At 45.1% G+C, this 19,486-nt stretch overlaps 1 protein-coding gene across 6 annotated transcripts in view; it reads left to right on the top strand.

The window, feature by feature from the left end:
• The window catches only part of KCNQ5 (potassium voltage-gated channel subfamily Q member 5), a 588,020-nt gene that overhangs the window by 472,756 nt on the left and 95,778 nt on the right, over positions 1–19,486 (top strand). For all 6 annotated transcript variants that reach the window (XM_043889971.1, XM_043889972.1, XM_043889974.1 and 3 more), the window contains 2 exons: positions 10,777–10,887; positions 16,868–16,963. In XM_043889971.1, coding sequence (XP_043745906.1) covers positions 10,777–10,887; positions 16,868–16,963 — 207 coding nt within the window. The remainder of the gene's footprint in view (positions 1–10,776; positions 10,888–16,867; positions 16,964–19,486) is intronic.

Genomic DNA, 19,486 nt, shown 5'->3' on the forward strand with positions numbered 1-19,486 from the left:
GGGTATATTGGGCATGAATCCCTGGAGAACTCTTCCCTAAGACATCTGTTCTTGAAATTGTCACACGTGCAACTCTGGACACTTTTGTTCAGTGTTTTCTAATAGTATTGAGCACATGCTATATTAAAAAAAAAACAAAACAGTATTATAGTCAGGAGACCAGGGTTCCAACCCCATCGTTCGTGTGAGTAGAGATGTGATATTAAGCAATCATTTAATATTGCTGTAAAACTAAGAAAATAATAGTACCAAACACAAAGTTTCTCGTTTCAAATGAGACTAGGACGTGTAGATTCACTTTATCAAATACTAGGTAGTTGTGACTGCCACTGTTATTACTTATTTGACCACAAGCCTGGAAGGACAGTAGGGAGTGCTAATGCCCTGAGCTCCCTGGCATAGCAGAACCTGCATTTTATGATGCCACCACTGTGGAGTTTCCAATGTTTAAAGATTGAAAATCTTTCTGACCTACTAGTTCAAGATGACCAAATGTCAAAATTAACTTCTTAGATTCAGTGACTACCTACTATCTGAAATTGTATGCTCAGGAAGCAGCCCAAGAGGTTACTTGGGCTAAGAGAAGAGGGAAGAAAAGAGACTAGAAAGAAGAAAAACAGACAGAGAGGAGGAAAGAGCAGGGAAGGAGAAGGAGATTGTTGACAACTGTTGACAGGAATCTTCCCCCTTAAAGGACCCCCTTAGGAATTGCTGGAGGGAATGTAAGTTGTGCACCCACTATGGAAACCAGGACAGCTATTCTTCAAAAAAAATTAAGACTAGAACTACCACATGATTCTGCAATTCCACCCCTAAAGAAAACAAAAACACTAACTGGAGAAGATATATGCACCTCATATTCATAGCAGCACTATTTACAATAACCAAGATATAGAAGCAACCTAAGCACCCATCAACAGATGAATGGATAAAGAAGATATGTTTATATATACAGTGGAATATCTCTCAGCCATAAAAAAGAATGAAATGATGCCATTTGCAGCAACATGGATGGACCTAGAGATGATCACACTTAGCAAAATAAGTCAGAAAAAGAAAGACAAACACCATATGATTTCACTTACATGTGGAATCTACAATACAAAGCAAATGTACAAACATAGCAAAACAGAAATAGAGTTACAGGTACAGAAAACAAACAGGTGGTTGCCAGAGGGCAGAGCAGGAGGGAGAGGGAAGAAATAGGTGAGGGAGATTGAAAGGTACAAAATAAGTGAGTCCCAGGTGTAAAGGATAAGTGCGGGAAATATAGCCAATAACTGTACAATGTCTTTGTATGGTGACCTTGTAACTAGACTTACCTTGATGATGGTTTCAAAGTGTTATAGAAATACCAAATTGCTGTGTTGTGTAACAGGCACTAACAAAGGGCTTTAGGTCAATTATGCCTCAAAACAAACAAATAAACTAATAGAAAAAGGGTGTTAGGACCAGATGTGAGTTTACCAGAGGCGGGGAGTGGAAGGTGGAGGAATTGAATGAGGATAGTCAAAAGGCACAAACTTCCAGCTATAAGTGCCATGGATATGATGTACCATGCAATAAGTATAATGAGCTCTGCTGTGCATTATATATAAAAGTTACTAACAGAGTAAATCCTAAGAGTTTTTAAAACTATATATATATATATATATATGTATATATCCATTTCTTTAATGCTGTATCTATATGAGATGATGGGTGTTCACTGAACTTATCGTGTTAATTATTTCATGATGTGTTCAAGTCAGGGCATTGTACTGTGCACCTTAAACTTCTGCAAAGCTGTGTGTCAATTATATTTCAATAAAACTGGAAGAAAAAAGATTAAATAAAATAAAAATAATTTTAAAGGGACCCCATTTAGGGGGAAATTATACTGTACTGTGGAAATCTACAAATAGTCTATTTTTAATTTGCTCACATGAATGCATTAGCTATAAACAGCTATTCATAACTGTGTTCTCAAAACCAGACCAGTAAATATTTGTTGATTTGTTGCTTGAAGAAAAGAAGGTAGGTTTATATCTCCTGGTCTCAAATTAATTGTGCTCTTGAAAGCAAACAATTAACTGTAGCCTAACCTATGTCCAAATTATAATCGGAGCACAGCACTTGCCATCCCATTAAAGAAAAATATTGAGGAAAGCTTGGACCCGAGTTGACATTTGTTTTTCAGTATTATTCCTGAGGGAGAAAACACTTGATTGTTGAACCCACTAAGGGGCCTGGAGCAGACCTCTGAGTTTGCTACCATAATTACTCCTTTCTGCCAATATTTGCACCCCAAAGACTCTCAGAAAATCTCTCCTTACCTGCATGACTGCAGTTGAGGGCAAAACTTCCTCTGAGCTGCTCCCACCTGCTGCAGCCCCTCCCAGTAAATGCCCACCTGGAAGGACAGCACAAGCCACAGGCGCCATTGAGCCTGTGGCCAGGGAGAGTGGGCCTGTCCCTCTCTTCCCGACCCGTCCCGTCAGGCTGGTCTGCCGGCTGCCCCCTCTAGTCGTGACGTGTGACAACCAATTCAAGTATTATTTTGCTAAAACTGTACTGCAAGAGATATTGGAACGTCTAAAAAGTGTGTTTTTTAATTGTTTAGGGACTCTTCCAGGATGGTTTGATGGAATGCAGCTTCCCTGGTGGCTCAGACGGTAGAGAATCTGCCTGCAGTGCAGGAGACCTGGGTTCGATCCCTGGGTTAGGAAGATGCCCTGGAGAAGGGCATGGCAACCCACTCCAGTGTTCTGGCCTGGAGAATCCCCCTGGACAGAGAAGCCTGGTGGGCTACAGTCCATGGGGTTGTAAAGAGTCAGACACGACTGAGCGACTAAGCACAGCCCAGCCAGAGGTTGCCTTAGAAAGGGAGCAGCCAGGGCAAGCAGGGGGTCAGTGGGATGCCCCCGGATAATAGCAGGAGGCCCAGTCTCCCCCTTTGCAGCCATAGGAAGCAAAATGATCTGCCCCACAGGCACAAAACAGAGGAACCCTTGCCCCCTCTCCCTGGCATCCTGGGGCTAGATCCTTCCCCAGCCTCGCCTTCAACGAAAGGTCCCTGGGCTGGCTCTCAACCAAGCAACACCCCAGCGACTGTGAGGTCGGGCGGAGGAAGCGGTTGCTCCAGACTGGGCTGTGGGCCACTCCAGCTCCTCCTGACCTGGCCCTGGTGGCACAAGGAGTGGGTAGGAGGGGTCTCACCATCCTCCACCCTGAGCACCCCAGGTGTGACTCTCAGGGTTCATGACACCTCATCACCAGTGCTGTAAGAGGGGCAGCCCTGAGTTTGAAAGGAAGGTGCAGGCACTCTTAACTGGACTGAGTATGTAGTCGCTTTGCTGTGTCTGCAGGCAGCAGATTAAAACCCACTCACAGCCCCAGGCTCAGGAGAACAACTCAGATGTGTGACTGGAATGGAAAGCAGACCAAGAAATGCAACATTATTGCTGTGACCAGACCATGCAATTTCTCCTTCCGTGTATTATTGTTAATAAACTACTGGAAAGGATTAAGCTGTTTTGCAGAAAAGGTGCAACAGATTAAACTCCTTCCTGCATATTTAAGGTTATGAACCTGTCATGAGATGCAGCCAGGAGTGTTTTATCTGCAATCAGAATCCCTTCCGAGACTGCCGGTGGCATCTTGTTCTCTTGTCTGCTGGTTTGCAGAGCACGTTCTTTCTCACAGCCCAGGCGAGCCCTCCCCATTCCAGGCCCTTCTGTCCGCGCAGGTCATCCTCCTTGTCCTTCGCTGCAGGTGGTGAAGTCACCGTGAGCTTTTCCAGCCCTGCTCCCTCTTCATGTTGTGTCCACGCTGTCTCCGCCCTGTGGAGGATATGTTCATCCACACGACTAAGGCTAGCCCTCCACCGTGTGCCCTCCCCCTCGACTTGCTGTTGCTGCTTAGTCACTGAGTTATGTCTGACTCTTTGCGACCCCGTGGACTTTCATCTGCCAGGTTCCTCTGTCCATGGGATTTCCCAGGTGAAATACTGGGGTGGGTTGCCATTTCCTTCTCTAGGGGATTTTCCCCACCCAGGGATTGAACCTGAGTCTCCTGCATTGGTAGGCAAATTCTTTACCTTCTAAGCCGTCAGGGAAGCCCCCTTCTCGGGTACCCCCCACCATAGAGCCCCCACCTCCCCTCTGCAGACTCGGCCTCTCTGCAGACGGGCACAGATCCATCCTAGAAATCCCCACCTCACGTCAGAGATTCCCAGGAGTTCTCACCCCAATTTCTCACTCTGTTACCAATGTTTTTGAAAGAGTTCTTTACTCATTTACTAAACACTTAACTGCAGTCCTCTTACTTTTTGGCAAGCTTCATGCTAGAAAACAAAGAGTAAAGAAATAGTCCTTCCTTCTAGTTGAGGAAATGAGGCCTGAGGGAAAGCAGAGTAGACCACCACTCGTGATAAGAGCCGATAGGAAACGAGCAAGACAGAGAGAAACCAGTGGCCCTGCTGTGGACAGTGGGAAGTGGGCCTCTCTGAGGACACACAGCTTAGGACAAGATCTGAAGCATGAGAAGGTGCCCTGGGAAGGGGGAATGGCTGAGGGGAGAGACTGTGCAAGGGCTCCGCAGAAGGATGGCCTCGCCCATTCAAGGAACTGAAAGGACTCTGTGGTCAAAGTGCAGTGAGCAGAGGGAAGGCCAGGACGGTGTGGGGATGCCACAGAGACAGGGTCACGTGCTCCATAGCTCAGAGCTTAGAATTTATTCTGAATTTGGTGAACAGCAAATTGCAGGACTTTTAGAGAGGAGTAAGAAGATAGCCTGTACAGGTGTGTGGAGAAGGAAACAAGAGAAGCAGGAGCAAAAGCAGAAAGAGCAATTGAGAAAGGACGGCTCATGATCTTCAAGAGCCAACACATGGAAGCAACCTCAGGGTCGTGACAGTGGGTCAGCAAGAGGGCGGGGCGTACACATGAGGGGCTGCTGCTCAGCCAAAGAAAGGGGTGTACACATGAGGGGCTGCTGCTTAGCCAGAGAAAGCAAAGCAATTGGGCCAACTGCAACCATTTGGACGGACCTTGAGCTCTAAGTACAACAAGTCAGACAGGAACAGATACTGTATGATCTCACTTGTATGTGTTTAAAAAAAAAATGGGCATAGAAGGAGCCCATTCTTATTGAATGAAGGAGCCCAAACATTATTCTCAATGGTGAAAAACTGAAAGCATTCCCCCAAAGTCAGGAACAAGACAAGGGTGTCCTCTTTCACCACTATTGTTCAACATGGTTCTGGAAGTCCTAACTACAACAGTCAGAGAAGAAAAATAAATAAAAGGAATCCAGATCAGAAAAGAGGAAGTAAAGCTGTCACTGTTTGCAGATGACATGATACTGTACATAGAAAACCCTAAAGATAGTATCAGAAAATTACTAGAGCTAATCGGTGAATTTAGCAAAATTGCAGGATACAAAGTCAATACACAGAAATCACTTGCATTTCTATATACTAACAATGAAAAATCAGAAAGAGCAATTAAGGAATCAATCCCAGTCACCGTTGCAACAAAAAGAATGAAATATCTAGGAACAAACTTTCCTAAGGGGACAAAAGAACTGTACACAGAAAATCATAAGACACTGATGAAAGAAATCAAAGACAACATAAACAGATGGAGAGATAATCCGTGTTACTTGGTAGGAAGAATCAATATTATGAAATGACTATACTACCAAATGCAATCTACAGATTCAATGTGATCCCTATCAAATTACAAATGGCATTTTTCATAGAACTAACAAAGTGAAAAGACAACCCTCAGAATGGGAGAAAATAATAGCAAATGAAACAACTGACAAAGGATTAATTTCCAAAATATGCAAGCAACTCATACAGCTCAATACCAGAAAAACAAACAACCCAATTAAAAAGTAGGAAAAAGATCTAAACAGACATTTCTCCAAAGAAGACATACAGACGGCTACCAAACACATGAAAAGATGCTCATCATCACTCATTATTAGAGAAATGCAAATCAAAACTACAGTGAGATACCACCTCACACTGGTCAAAATGGCCATCATCAAAAAATCTACAAACAATAAATGCTGGAGTGGGTGTGGAGAAAAGGGAATGTTCTTGTACTGTTGGTGGGAATATATATTGATACAGCCACTATGGAAGATGGTATGGTGATTCCTTAAAAAACTAGGAATAAAACCACCATATAACCCAGCAATCCCACTCCTAGGCATATACCCTGAGGAAACCAAAAAGACACATGTATCCTATTGTTCATTGCAGCACTATTTACAATAGTTAGAACATGGAAGCAACCTAGATGTCCATCAACAGATGAATGGATAAAGAAGTTGAAAGGTTGTTGCTGAATGATGAGACGCAGGATTCTTGGCCTCCGGAGGAGATGAATTCAATCCGGGGCCAGAGACGAGGCTGGATCACTCAGAGCTTTTGTGTAATAAAGTTTTATTAAAGTATAAAGGAGATAGAGAAAGCTTCTGACATAGGCATCAGAAGGAGGCAAAAGAGTACCCCCTTTGCTAGTATTAGCAATGGAGTTATATACTCTCCAATGAATCCAAAGAATGTCTGGAGGCTGCAAAGACCTCACCAGACCCACTCCCATAATTTACATTTTAAGATAACAGAGTTGGCCAGAAGGTTTAATCCAAAGACTGTCCTCAGGCAGGATACATTATTGTTATATAATCCTAAGGAATGTAGAGGAAAAAAAGTAAAAACGTTTGTCCTTTTTTCCTCCTTGAATATCCCAGACCTCTCTCTCCTTGGGGACCCCTAGACTTCTTATCAACCTGCCTAGGAAATGACTCTCTCAAAGTTGTAGTACATATACAGAATGGAATGTTACTCAGCCATAAAAAGGAATGCACTTGAGTCAGTTCTGATGAGGTAGATGAACCTAGAACCCGTTATATACAGTGAAGTGAGTCAGAAAAAGAAAGATTAGTATCATATTCTAATGCATACATACAGAATCTAGAAAAATGGTACTGAAGAATTTACTTACAGGGCAGCAATGGAGAAACAGACATGGAGAATAGACTTGTGAACATAGGGAGAGGGGAGAAGAGGGTGAGATGTATGGAAAGAATAACATGGAAACTTACATTAGCATATGTAAAATAGAGAGCCAATGGGAATTTGCTGTATGGCTCAGGAAACTCAAACAGGGGCTCTGTGTCAACCTAGAGGGGTGGGATGGGGAGGGAGATGGGAGGGAGGTTCAGACGGAAGGGGATACATGTATACCTGTGGCTGAGTCATGTTGAGGTTTGACAGAAAACAGTAAAGTTCTGTAAAGCAATTATCCTTCAATTAAAAAATAAATAAATTAAAAAAACAGAAAGAGACTTATGGTTACAGCAGGTATGGGAGGTGGAGTGGAGGAAGGTGGTCAAAAGGTACCAACTTCCAGTTATAAGATAAACCAACCCCAGGGATGTCAGTACCACAAGGTGACTGTAGTTAACACTGCTGTGTGATATGCAGGAAAGCGAAGAGAGTGAATCCTAAGAGTTCTCATCACAAGAAGAAAAGTGTTACCCTTTAAAAGTATCTCTGCAGGATGATGGATGTTCACTAACCCTGCTGTGGTCATCATTTCACAGTAAATGTAAATCAAACCACCAAGTATACGTGTTGAACAGTGATGCACGTCAACCATCCCTTAATAAAACTGAGAAAAGTACCGTTTAAACGTGACTGCTACAGAGCCTGATCTGCCATGGTGCCCATGAGGACAGAGAGAAGGGAGAGGGCTGGGAATATCGAAGCATCATAACCTGTTGAGGGGTTCAGAGAGAGGCCTGTGGGGCAGGAGCAGCAAGGGTTCCTCGAGGCTTCCGACTGAGCAGCCCACACCTGAGGTTTGTGAGATCTTAGTTCCCCAACCAGCGATTGAACCCGGGCCCTCAGGGAATTCCTGACAGTGGTGTTCTTGATTGGGAAGGGATGTAATTGGCACAGCAGGCTGGGGGTAATAGAAGTTCTGTCTTAAATATATTCAGTTTAAATGACTGGGCAGAATCCAAAGAGAAGTATCAGTTGCAGATGTGTGGATCCAGAGTGCAAAAGAGTGGTCTGACCAGGAGGTAGAAACTCAGTGTGTTCCTCATAAAAATGGCATTTAAATCCTGAGAACATTTCAGATCACCTGGCAAGAGAGAGAAAAGAGGAAATAGAAGAGAAAGGAAGAATTAAAGAACAGAATTTTTCAAAAAAAAGAGAATAAGACCCAGAAGCAAACCTTAAGAATCTACTCTTCAAAGGTTGACTGGTGTAGGATGAGCCACGTAGAAGAAGCCACCAAAGATATAAAACTATGACAAATCGACAGTATATTAAAAAGCAGAGACTTAACTTGCCAACAAAGGTCTATACAGTCAAAGCTATGGTTTTTCCAGTAGTAATGTATGGATGTGAAATTTGGACCATAAAGAAGGCTGAGAGCCAAAGAATTGATGCTTTGGAACTGTGGTGCTGGAGAAGACTCTTGAGAGTCCCTTGAACTGCAAGGAGATCAAACCAGTCGCTCCTAAAGGAAATCAATCCTGGATATTCATTGGAAGGAGTGAAGCTCCTTTACTTTGGCCATCTGATGTGAAGAGCTGACTCATTGGAAAAGACCCTGATGTTGGGAAAAATTGAGGGCAGGAGGAGAAGGGAATGACAGAGGATGAGGTTAGCAGACAGGGAAGGGAATGACAGAGGATGGCATCTCCCACTCAAGGACATGAGTTTGAGCAAACTCTGGGAGATAGTGAAGGACAGGGAACCCTGGCATGCTGCAGTCCATAGAGTTGCAAAGAGTCGGACATGCATGAGCAGCAACAACAACAAAGATGTAAAGGGAAAACCATGAAAGTAAGGTGAGAAGAGAGTCTAGGAAGGGGGGGTCAGCTGAGCTGGATGCTTTTGGAGGGTTTACACCACACAGTGTCCCTTCCATTACCACTTCTGCCTCTCAACAGGTTTCCCTCCTCCAAGGCTGAGGAAGGTGACATGGCCAAGACTGCTGCTGTTTAGAAACCGCTGGTGACCCTGTCCCTGTGTCTACCTTTCTTCTCAGTCCTCATTCTCCTTGTTTTCCACAAGCCTGTGACACCAGGGCTCACCTGGTCTTCTGTGAAGCTCTCTTCTCCGTTGAGTCTCCATTTACATAACCCATTCCTAGTCCCCCTGCTTTTGAAACAATGTTCTCTTCTGGCTTTCCTTTTCCTTCTGCCCCTTAAATGTGTGGGTTTCCTGAGAAGGTGTCCTGCACCCCTTCTTCACAATCTTTGCTACCTCATGTCTTCACAGAGCTTCCACAGTCACTCAGCACCTGATTCCAAAATCCACATCTCAAGCCAACCTCAAGTCTTAAGACTCAGGCTCTCCTTCTTAATTCCTTGCTAACATGGCTTCCCAGGTGGCGCTAGTGGTAAGGAACCTACCGGCCAATGCAGGAGACATAAGAGACAAGAGTTCGATCCCTGGATCGGGAAGATCCCCTGGAGGAGAGCACGGCAACCCACTCCAGTATTCTTGCCTGGAAAATTCCATGGACAGAGGAGTCTGGTGGGCTACAGTCCATGGGATTGCAAAGAGTCGAACATGACTGAGCTCACACACACATACACACAGAATGTCTAGATCAGCCATGTACTAATATTTGAAAAGCCATCATTGAAAGTCACTCTTCATCTTTGCTCCCAAGCCCTCTCCTTCTTGTTATCGTCTTTCTATTTATGGGGCCACATCTTCCACTTGAAATTTTCAAATCCTGTTGGTTTTGTCATCACCTTCCTTCTGGATGATCTATGGATGTGCTGCCATTGCTCTTCTTCAGCTTGTCTCTTTACTCTCCACCTCGTACCATCTCGCTTCCACTGTTCCGATTCAATCACCCCCTCATTCTCCCAGGTCAGGCTTGCCTCATCTGTCCCGGAGCACAGCCAGAACTCTGTTCTAAGGCACACAGCAGCCCCTGGAGCAGCTTATCATCGGGGAGACATGACCCAGGGATCATTTCTCAGACACTCCCTGGTTAGCGCCAGTGCAGCTGAGCACACATTCCAAAACCCACCCTGTTTATCCCACTGCTGCGCAGCTGCTCGTCTGTATCCCCTCCCTGGGTCACTCCATCATCTCTGTCTCTCAAAACATTACCCCTCCTTCAAAGCCTAGGCATGATGACATCTTCCCAACAAAGCTTCTGCAACTCGCCCAAGCTGGTACTAATCTCTCTGAATTTGAGCAGCAGATTATTTGTGCTTTCAGCATAATACCTGTCTTGCCCTATTTTGTGTTTTAATGATTTGTGTGTGACATACTTCCCTTCTTATGCCCTAAATTATCTCAGGACAGGAGCTATGCACCTCTCATTTTTGTTCCACTACAAATCAAAACACACACCCTACACACACCAGGCCTTCAGGAAATGCCCGCCAGGGAAATGAGTGGATAGACTTAATTAACATAAATTACTGTTTAGTGTACTGATCCAGTCCTAAAGCCATGGTGTTATCATTCCTGTATCACTGATGGTAATCCACTTACTAATCTAGCCTTTCTTTGAATGCACTTAGGAAAGATGGAAAATCGTGTTGTAAGGGAGGAACAAGTATGTAGGTTACTCCCTTCCTTAGGCAAAGAGAAGTTCTGTTATGTGTCATGGAAAATTAAAGCACAGTAATAAAATGTGCCAGCCAGACTGCTTGAATAATGATTTAGTGGAAACTGTTCTTGGGTCCTGACTTTCCTCTCAAGTACTTAAGCTGCACGTCCTGTTTATTTGTTTTTAGATAACGTTGACCACGATCGGTTATGGAGACAAAACCCCCCTGACGTGGCTGGGAAGGCTGCTGTCAGCAGGCTTCGCACTCCTGGGCATTTCTTTTTTTGCACTTCCTGCTGTGAGTATCTTTGCAAAAATTAAGCATTTCCAATTGGATTGTAGAGGTTTACTAGCATGAGCTTTCTTTAAAAAGTATGCCCTGGAACATAGCTATATGTTTACTGGTATCATTTTTCTGATATAATGTTGACTTTTCTACATATAGCTAGTTGGATAATTTATAAAAATGGTCTTCCCTTGGAGACATTTAACCTCTCAGTCAACATGCTCCTAATACATTGAAAATAGGTGTGAAGAGTTAAAACTGTCCTCCTCTTAAACTGATGGCACCAGTTAAGTGTGTGAGGTGTGAGCTATCGAAGAGATTCATGTGCCCACGTGAAGTGTTTACCTCTTCGGATCCACTTGAGTGAGAAGCACATGGATTTAAGGGGTCCTTAAAGTGTCAGATGATTTATTGTTTGTGCCATCATTGATTTTTGTTAACCACCAGTTTCTGTATCGTATCAGAATGAAGAGCACACTTATCTTCTCTTAAGCTTCTGATTATTTTCTCCTGAGTGGATGAAGCCTGTCTTTCTGGTTGTTTTATCCTCTTGTGTCTTCAAAGGCAGTTTGTGAAAATATTTATTACAATTTGCCTCCATCCCCAAGCTCTCTCTTTCGCACACTCCACCCCTCATGGGGGGAAAGGAGCCCAGAAGCTGGCGTGTTAGAGCCGTGGCCGCCATGCTACTTAAGGAACCACAGCCTCCGTCTTGCTCTAGACACAGGCAGGCTCACCTCTCAGCCTCGGCCCCAGAGACCCCAGGGCACCCCTCCAAGGGGCCAAGGGGGTGGGGCCTTCAGCACCAGAGCCTGAGGCTCCTGGGACTCCACCTCTGCCCAAACGCTTTGTCCTTCCCACGGCCAGTGCTCAGTTCCAGGCTGACTGGCTGGTTGCACCCCAGACCACCCAAAGTCAGAGAAGGGTCCCCAGGGACCATGCATGAGCTCAGGTATCAGGTCTCACTTTGAATTCGGGTTTGGTCCCGTGCTCCCCAAGTGTGATTGTGTTGGTTTGCTAGGACTGCTGTAACAAGGTGTCACAGACTCTCTGGCTTGACTTATCTTAACTCAATTGTCTCATGGTTCTGGGACTTCCCTGGTGGCTCAGACGGTAAAGCGACTGCCTGCAATGCGGGAGACCTGGGTCCGATCCCTGGGTCGGGAAGATCCCCTGGAGAAGGAAATGGCCATCCCCTTCAGTAATCCTGCCTGGAAAATCCCATGGACAGAGGAGCCTGGTGGGCGACAGTCCATGGGGTCACAGGGAGTCGGACAGGACTGAGCAACTTCACTTTCTTTCTTTCTCGTGGTTCTGGATGTGAAAGTTGAAAACCAAGGAGCTGGCAGGCCTGGTTTTTTCCGAGGGCCCCAGAGGAGGGATGCAGACAGGCCTCATGGACACCGTCTATGCCCTGTGTCTCCACATTGTCTCCCTCTGTCCATGCCCAGGTTTCCTCTAAAAAGGATACCAGCCACAGTGGGTCAGGGCCCACCCTGTGAGCTCACTGCAACTTGATCACCTGTGTAAAGACCTTTTCTCCAAAAAGGTCGTGCCCTGAGGTCCTGGGGATTAGGGCTCCAACCTGTAAATTTTGGACACAAGTCAGCCCATAACAGACCCTGAGTACATTTATTAACGTCATGTATGAATAGTTATCGCATCCAGAGAAAGTTTTTGAAGACCAATGATGTAACATAAGTCAAGTATTTGTCATGAAGAAAACATTCACAATATGTGGGTGTTTCCTGCTGAGAGAAAGTGGAAAAGAGGACAGAAAGCCTCTGTCCATCCAGAGTCACGTGAACCCGGCAACCTCAGCCATGCAGAACAGACACCCACATGACAACCAGATTCCATACCGGAAAACACCTCAGAAACAGCAAAATGCAGTCTTGGGCTTTTTTTCCCAAAATAATGGTGCCAAAGACCTGCCGCTGTTGGGTTCAATACTCATCCTGAGGCCACATGTATAACAGCCCATGTGATCCCTCGAAGAATCACAGACACAGCAAGGGGCCACATCGGGGCGACTCACTCACAGGGCAGCAGTGTCCGCCGCCTTCCCAGGAGAGATCAAGGTCTTTCATCACCTCTTTAATTTAGAGCAAAGTCTGATAAGGTGAGTTCTGTAGTTTCACATCTCTTCGAGGATTATAAACAGCGATGTGGAAGTAGGCTGGCAGAACAGACACTACACCAGGAAGAGATAATAGCAAGGGACGGAAGAAAGAGCCTGTCAGAGCAGAGACAAGTGTTCAAAGGTGTAAAGACCTGGGCCAGTTCGCAGGAAGGTCAGCCATCTCCAGGCCCTGCCTGCGCCCCACCCAGCAGGTTGCCCGCCTCCATCCTGAAACCCTGGACCGTCATGGCAGAGTCAGTTGTACTGCTGTTAGGTTAAGGGACAGAGACTAATTAGTCATTCTTGAGAAGCTTTCCCAATAATGTGGTTATGGTTCTATATGCAGATTAAATCAATTAGTGTTGGAAATCAAAATCTCACTCACCCATAGCATCCCCTCACTGGGCCAAGCAGAGTAGACTTTACCATGGAGAGTTTCACTGCAGCCTCATGGTAGGTGCTGAGTTCTTACTGAATGAATGAAAGATGGTTCATGTCTACCTTTAATAAAAGAAGAAAGGAAAAAAAAGGTGGCTGGAAACACCAGTATGTCCAGTGTACCTGCCGGCAGCAGTGCTATCGGATTGAAATTAGGGGAACACGGGCACTTTGCTAAGAAAGTCAGAGTGGATGGTGGGCCTGCCTTCCACCCAGGAAAGAAAGGGCCAAGAGAGAGAAGAGCCGCCCTGTCTTTCCCTGGAAGTAGGATTTTCTCGTACACCACACAGGCATTCTCCTGCACATCACACAGGCATGCAGGCCACCGCCTCCACTGGGGTCTGTTTCCCTAAGGCCCCATCCCAGGGCCTCAAGATAAGGAGACTTCTCCAGTATTCTCAGCCGAGAAGCGCAAGTCGCCTAAGTCGCCACTGCCCTGGGCAGACTGTCTCCACCTGCGGACCCTCGCTTCTCTCTTGCTGAGAATATCTTTAACCTGTTTGCCAAGTACAGGGTACAAATCAGCTCTTTTAACCTGAAAGATAACAAGGGATAAATATTTTAAATATTTGCCAAGGCATCTTATTTCCATTTGATGTTTATGGAGAACTTCTAAAGCTTAAAACCTCAAAGTCTGTCTCACCTTAGGAAATGAATTAAGACAAAACTCAATTTCTGAGAATGTGTCTCTGTCAGTCTCAATTTGAAGGGATGGCACATTAGCTATATTTCACACAGCAGGCTTTATTTTTAACAAACTTGTGTTTCGGTGTCTGAGCTGAGGACTGAGGGAGATGGAGGAGGACTGGACGGGAGCCGTAACCAGACGATGAGCAGAGCCGGTGTCAGGACTGCTGTAATGTACAGTCTGGCTCAAGAGGCCTGCAGCCCACGTTTGCCATCTACTCGTGTGTGTTTCTAAGCAATGCCAGCCTGATTTTCACCACATTTTAGTTTGTTTGGCAGGTGCTCAATGCGTGTTATGCAGGGCCTGTCTTCATTTTCCAAAAGGGATTTAACTCTGAACCTCATATTTACATAATGAATGCTCAAAAATAGTAGCCATTGCTGTTAATTCAATTTCTACAAAAACTAAATTATGCTGCCTATGAGTGGATTATACACATCTATGCATGTAATATAAATACATAATATAAATATATGCTATAAATTCTGCTGTTTCATAGTCTCTTATGTGTTTAAGCTTCATGAAAAATGACATTAAAAGGAAAATAAATAAACCTTTCCTAAATGGTCTTAAGGAGCAAAAGGAAATTTTGGAGTTGTGAATAACTGAGTTGCTTTGGATTTGGAAACTGAAGTCCATTTTTATAACCTGTAAATGGAGGGAGATGTTTAAATCCACAAATAAAATCCTACAAACCAGGTTTTCATAAAGCTTAGCTTGTTCAGTCACAACCTGAGATGAAAACCTCAGACAGCAGGAGACAGTCGCTGAGAAAGAGCGATGGAAAACAGACCCTGTGACGTCGTTTCTAATTTCACAGCACAGCCTCGCGTCCTGATTGATGAGGGAGTCCGTCACTGCTCATTAACAGCAATAGTATCATCGTATAACTGTATTTAAACATAGCTGCGTTATTTATTACCTGGTTGTCATCACAGAGGTACTCAGAATTGTGGAATCTCAAGATAAGTAGAATTCTCCAGTACTCTTGCCTGGAAAACCCCATGGACAGGGGAGCCTGGCAGGCTATACAGCCCACGGGGTCTCCAGAGTCAGACATGACTTATCGACTAAACCACCTCAAGATAAGGAGGAAGATTAAAGGTTATCTAGAGCCCAAAAATATCTTCATCAAGTTGTCATCCACTGAGACCTAACACGTCCCAAGGATGAGACACACCACCCCCTCCAATAGCCCTTACTATCTTTGAGTGACTTCAAACACATAAAGAAAAGAAAAACAGCCGTCCCTTACCTATGGCAAGGAACTGACTTACAGCTCATAAGATACCCGGCTGTAACCTAAGGGTTAGATTCCTTGAAGTTTAATAAAAAGCTAATAATTTATAGCTAGCAAGTAAAATCCCAGACTCTAAAGCAGAGGGGCTCTGCTTCCCACACCAATAAAGTAGAGGCTGAGAGACAGCCCAGAGACTGGACTGAGTGAACTCTGAAACCAAGCTCAACCTGAGGCTGACATGAAGCATCCTGAGTCCACAAATTTAGACCAAGGCCAACTGAAAATAGGGGACATATCAAGAGAGCAGGATTTTGGCAGATGGAGACGATATGCAGAAAAAGGCAAACCAGCCAAAAAGTCAGTATAAACACAGAAGGATCAAGCTAGTTTTACCAGCTCCCAGACCTAATGGGTGAGCCAGAACCAAGAAGGCAAGGCGTGCTCTGAGTGTTAAGACTCTGAGGATTAAGACCCAGGAGAGGGGCTTCCCTGGTGGCTTGGTGGTGAAGAATCTGCCTGCCAGTGCAGGAGACAGGGGTTCAATCCCTGATCTGGGAAGATCCCACGTGCCAAGGAGCAACTAAGCCCGTGTGCCACAGCTACTGAGCCAGTGCTCTCGAGCCCAAGAACTGCAACTACTGAAGCCCACGTGCCTGGAGCCCAGGCTCCACAAGAGGAACCTGCAATGAGAAGACCAAGAACGCAACTAGATAGTAGCCCCCACTTGCCACAGCTAGGGAAAGCCCTCACAGTAATGAAGACCCAGCACAAACAAAAACTAATGAATGGGTGAAATAATTCACTTTAAAAAATAAAGACTCGGGAGAATAAGTATGTGCTTTGCATTGACCCGTGCTCTCATCTTTGCTGGACAAATAGGCAAAATGGAAACATCTCCAAACCTGAGTGTCTGTGGGTCTCATCTAAATAACTGTCCTTCCCCACTTGCTTTCCTTTGGTAGGTGTGGGATTATAGCATCATGAACAGATCTTAAAATTTAATAAGATCATTCCCCCACCCTTTCATGAACGGAAAGTATAAACTGTAGTCGTTGCCATCAACGTGCTAAAATAGCTCCCTAGTCCACATCCACGAGACAGTAACAGCTCCAGATTTTAAATCCCCCTCATCTGTCACTGGATAGGCCTGTTTTCTCTAACTTAGGTGTAAAGAAACGCCACAGAGAGGGCCACACAAAAGTATTTTTTTATTTGGAATTGTGGGGCCTCCTCCTACACCCTAAGAGACTGGAGGGCAGCACCTGGTGATTTCCTGAAGGACAGACGTCATCCTGTTTCTTGTCCAGCCACTTGCCATTGGCCAGTGGCATAATAATAGAGGAAATCATGTTTGTTTAATAAGTAGTGAGATGATGGATAGGTTGCATACTGTTTGTCTTTTCTCAGTCTCTGTTTAAAGGGTTGTTTTTTTTAATATTTGTCTTATTTAATGATGCTTTTGGGGGGAAATTTTTTTAAGCACTATTTCTGTATTTTGTCACAGGGCATTCTTGGCTCAGGTTTTGCATTAAAAGTACAAGAACAGCACCGCCAGAAACACTTTGAGAAAAGACGGAACCCAGCTGCCAACCTCATTCAGGTAAATGTCAGTGCGCCGGGAGCACAGTCCTCCCTGCAGGGGTGCTGGGCCGGGAACCAGGCTCTCTGTGGCCTCACTTGCAAGAGCTACCCTTTGGTTTTGTTTTTAAACATGAAGCTAGAACTTATTGCACAGTCTCGGATTGGTTCATGGGCTCCCCACTCCCAAACAGAAAAAGTAATACCTATTTTCAGTCAATGGTCCATGCTTTGTTTGCATTCATTAATCATGCCAGCAAGACCACAGGGGCTTCCACGGTGGCTCGGTGGTAAAGAACCTGTCTGCGAATGCAGGAGACCCAGCTTCGAGACCTGGGTTGGGAACATCCCCTGGAGAAGGAAATAGCAACCCACTCCAGTATCCTTGCCTGGAGAATCCCATAGACAGAGGAGCCTGGCAGGCTACAGTCCATGGGGGTCACAAAGAGTCGGACACGACTTAGCAACTACATAGCAATAATAACAAGCAAGGCCACCCAGGTGTTAGCAAGGCCGTGCTGCTCCTGGAATGGCCTGGTTTCATGAACTACTTGGTGAAACACCATTGATCATTCAGGATGGAGCAAAAAGCCTGCACTTCAGTTACCTTCTGCGGCCAGGTGTATGTGGCAGTTCTGAAGAACAACACATTTAATCAAAACGTCAAGGTTTAGTACTTGGGGGATCACTTTTAATGCCGTCTAGAGCAATATCTAGAAATACTTATTTTAAGAACTGGTGTTACGCAGTCCATCAGTGCTTCAGCACATTGAAAAGTGAAAGTTGCTCAGTCTTGTCCAACTCTTTGTGACCCCATGGACTTAGTCCATGGAATTCTCCAGGCCAGAATACTGGAGTGGGCAGCCTTTCCCTTCTCCAAGGGATCTTCCCAACCCAGGGATCGAACCCAGATCTCCCACATTGCAGGCAGATTCTTTATCAGCTGAGCCACAAGGGAAGCCCTTGAGCACATTACTTGAAGCTAACTCATAATGTATAGGTTCGGCATTTAAGCTTCTTTTCAATAACTCGGGGTTTGCTTCATCAGTAAAGGAATGCTTCTCTTCTGTCCTCCATGTCTCTGGGGAGCAGAACCACCCTGGAAAACAGGTTAAAAATCACAAATATGTTTTCCTCTGGATCCATGCTGTGGAGTTCATATTTAATTACAGCAGAGATGATTATGTAATATCCTCCCTGCCAGGCGGCAGACGACCCAGAGCTGCAGAACCAGAGGCTCTGGGGCGGTGGCTGCGGTTTCTGCAACAGGAACAAGCACGTTCTCACTTACGCTGTGGGTTTCAGGAGAGGGAGGGGGGCAGCGGCCTTCCTGCAGCCTTTGCTTGTGGCTTGTGACGCTGGCACCTCCTGCAGAACTGGGCCGAGGGGAGGAGGGGCTCAGCAACCTCAGGAAGGGGGTCCATCTGTTTCTGCAGCCACAGGAGGGTGTCAGTGTTTAAACAAAGCTGTTCCCTGATGCCCAATGTGAAACACTGAGGGGCTCTAGTTTTTAACTTTCCAGGTTTTAAAGGGGCTCCAAAGATAAACTCTGTTTTCCTGAAGGAAAGATCCCTGAATAGCGGGAGTTTAAGATCTGAGGCCAAATGATGAGGGGTGATGAAGGAGAGCGTCCGCACCCCAGAGCGCAGAAAACACCCCCACCCTGTGGAGCTTAACTGACTACAAGGTGTCCCCACATCTAATGCAGTTTTCTCCTTGCTGTTTTTCTCTTTCAATTCCTCTTTAATGTATACATCTTTCAGTTCTAGAAGGATGCTTTCTAGCCTTTGAGCGCAGAGTTACTCCCTGGGTTCCTCGAATCCATTTGAGCACAAGCCCTGTCCACCTGGGGAACAGAAAACACACCTCACACACACCTGATCTCAGGAGCACAGCCATGTCGCTGGCATGAATAATGATCAAATTTACTGAAGACCCAAAAAAGATATTGTTTTATTCGCTTTTTTAATTTTGTATATTTTCTCAATCAATGTGTGCTCAAAGTACAACCACTTCTGTGTACAGATCCTTGATATTTGTGGATATAAAAGGGAACTCTTGTCAAAAAACATCTTGGGCTATCCACTGTCCTGTTGGAAAACGAGGCCCCTGCTGGATTTTTGAGGCTCGGATCCCTTGTGATGACAGAGCTGACAGCTCTGCCCCAACACATTTGCCAGTGGCTGCAGGTGGCTGCTTACATTAGAAGTTCAGATCCTGGATGGAACCAACCACGTCTCAGGTGCTCACTAGCCAGATGCTGGCTATCGCACTTCATGAGACAGACACAGAGAATAATAGGAGGGAATTTCTGCTCTAACTCATCATTATTAGCTAATAAATTGTGAAAAAAAAATTTCCAATTGAACTTGAAAACAGATTAGATTTCCTGCAAGAAATCTCTGGGCCAGAGGCACCTCTATGCCAAGAGCCATACAGAGCTAGGCCAGAACACTCTCTGAAGTCACCCGTAGAAAGCAACAAGGCTGATTGCAAAGCTTACTTAAAGATTTAGATTTTTATTTTATGGAACAGGGTAAGATAA

This window comes from Cervus elaphus, chromosome 28 (genome assembly GCF_910594005.1).
Source record: "Cervus elaphus chromosome 28, mCerEla1.1, whole genome shotgun sequence".
NCBI classification, from domain to species: domain Eukaryota; kingdom Metazoa; phylum Chordata; class Mammalia; order Artiodactyla; family Cervidae; genus Cervus; species Cervus elaphus.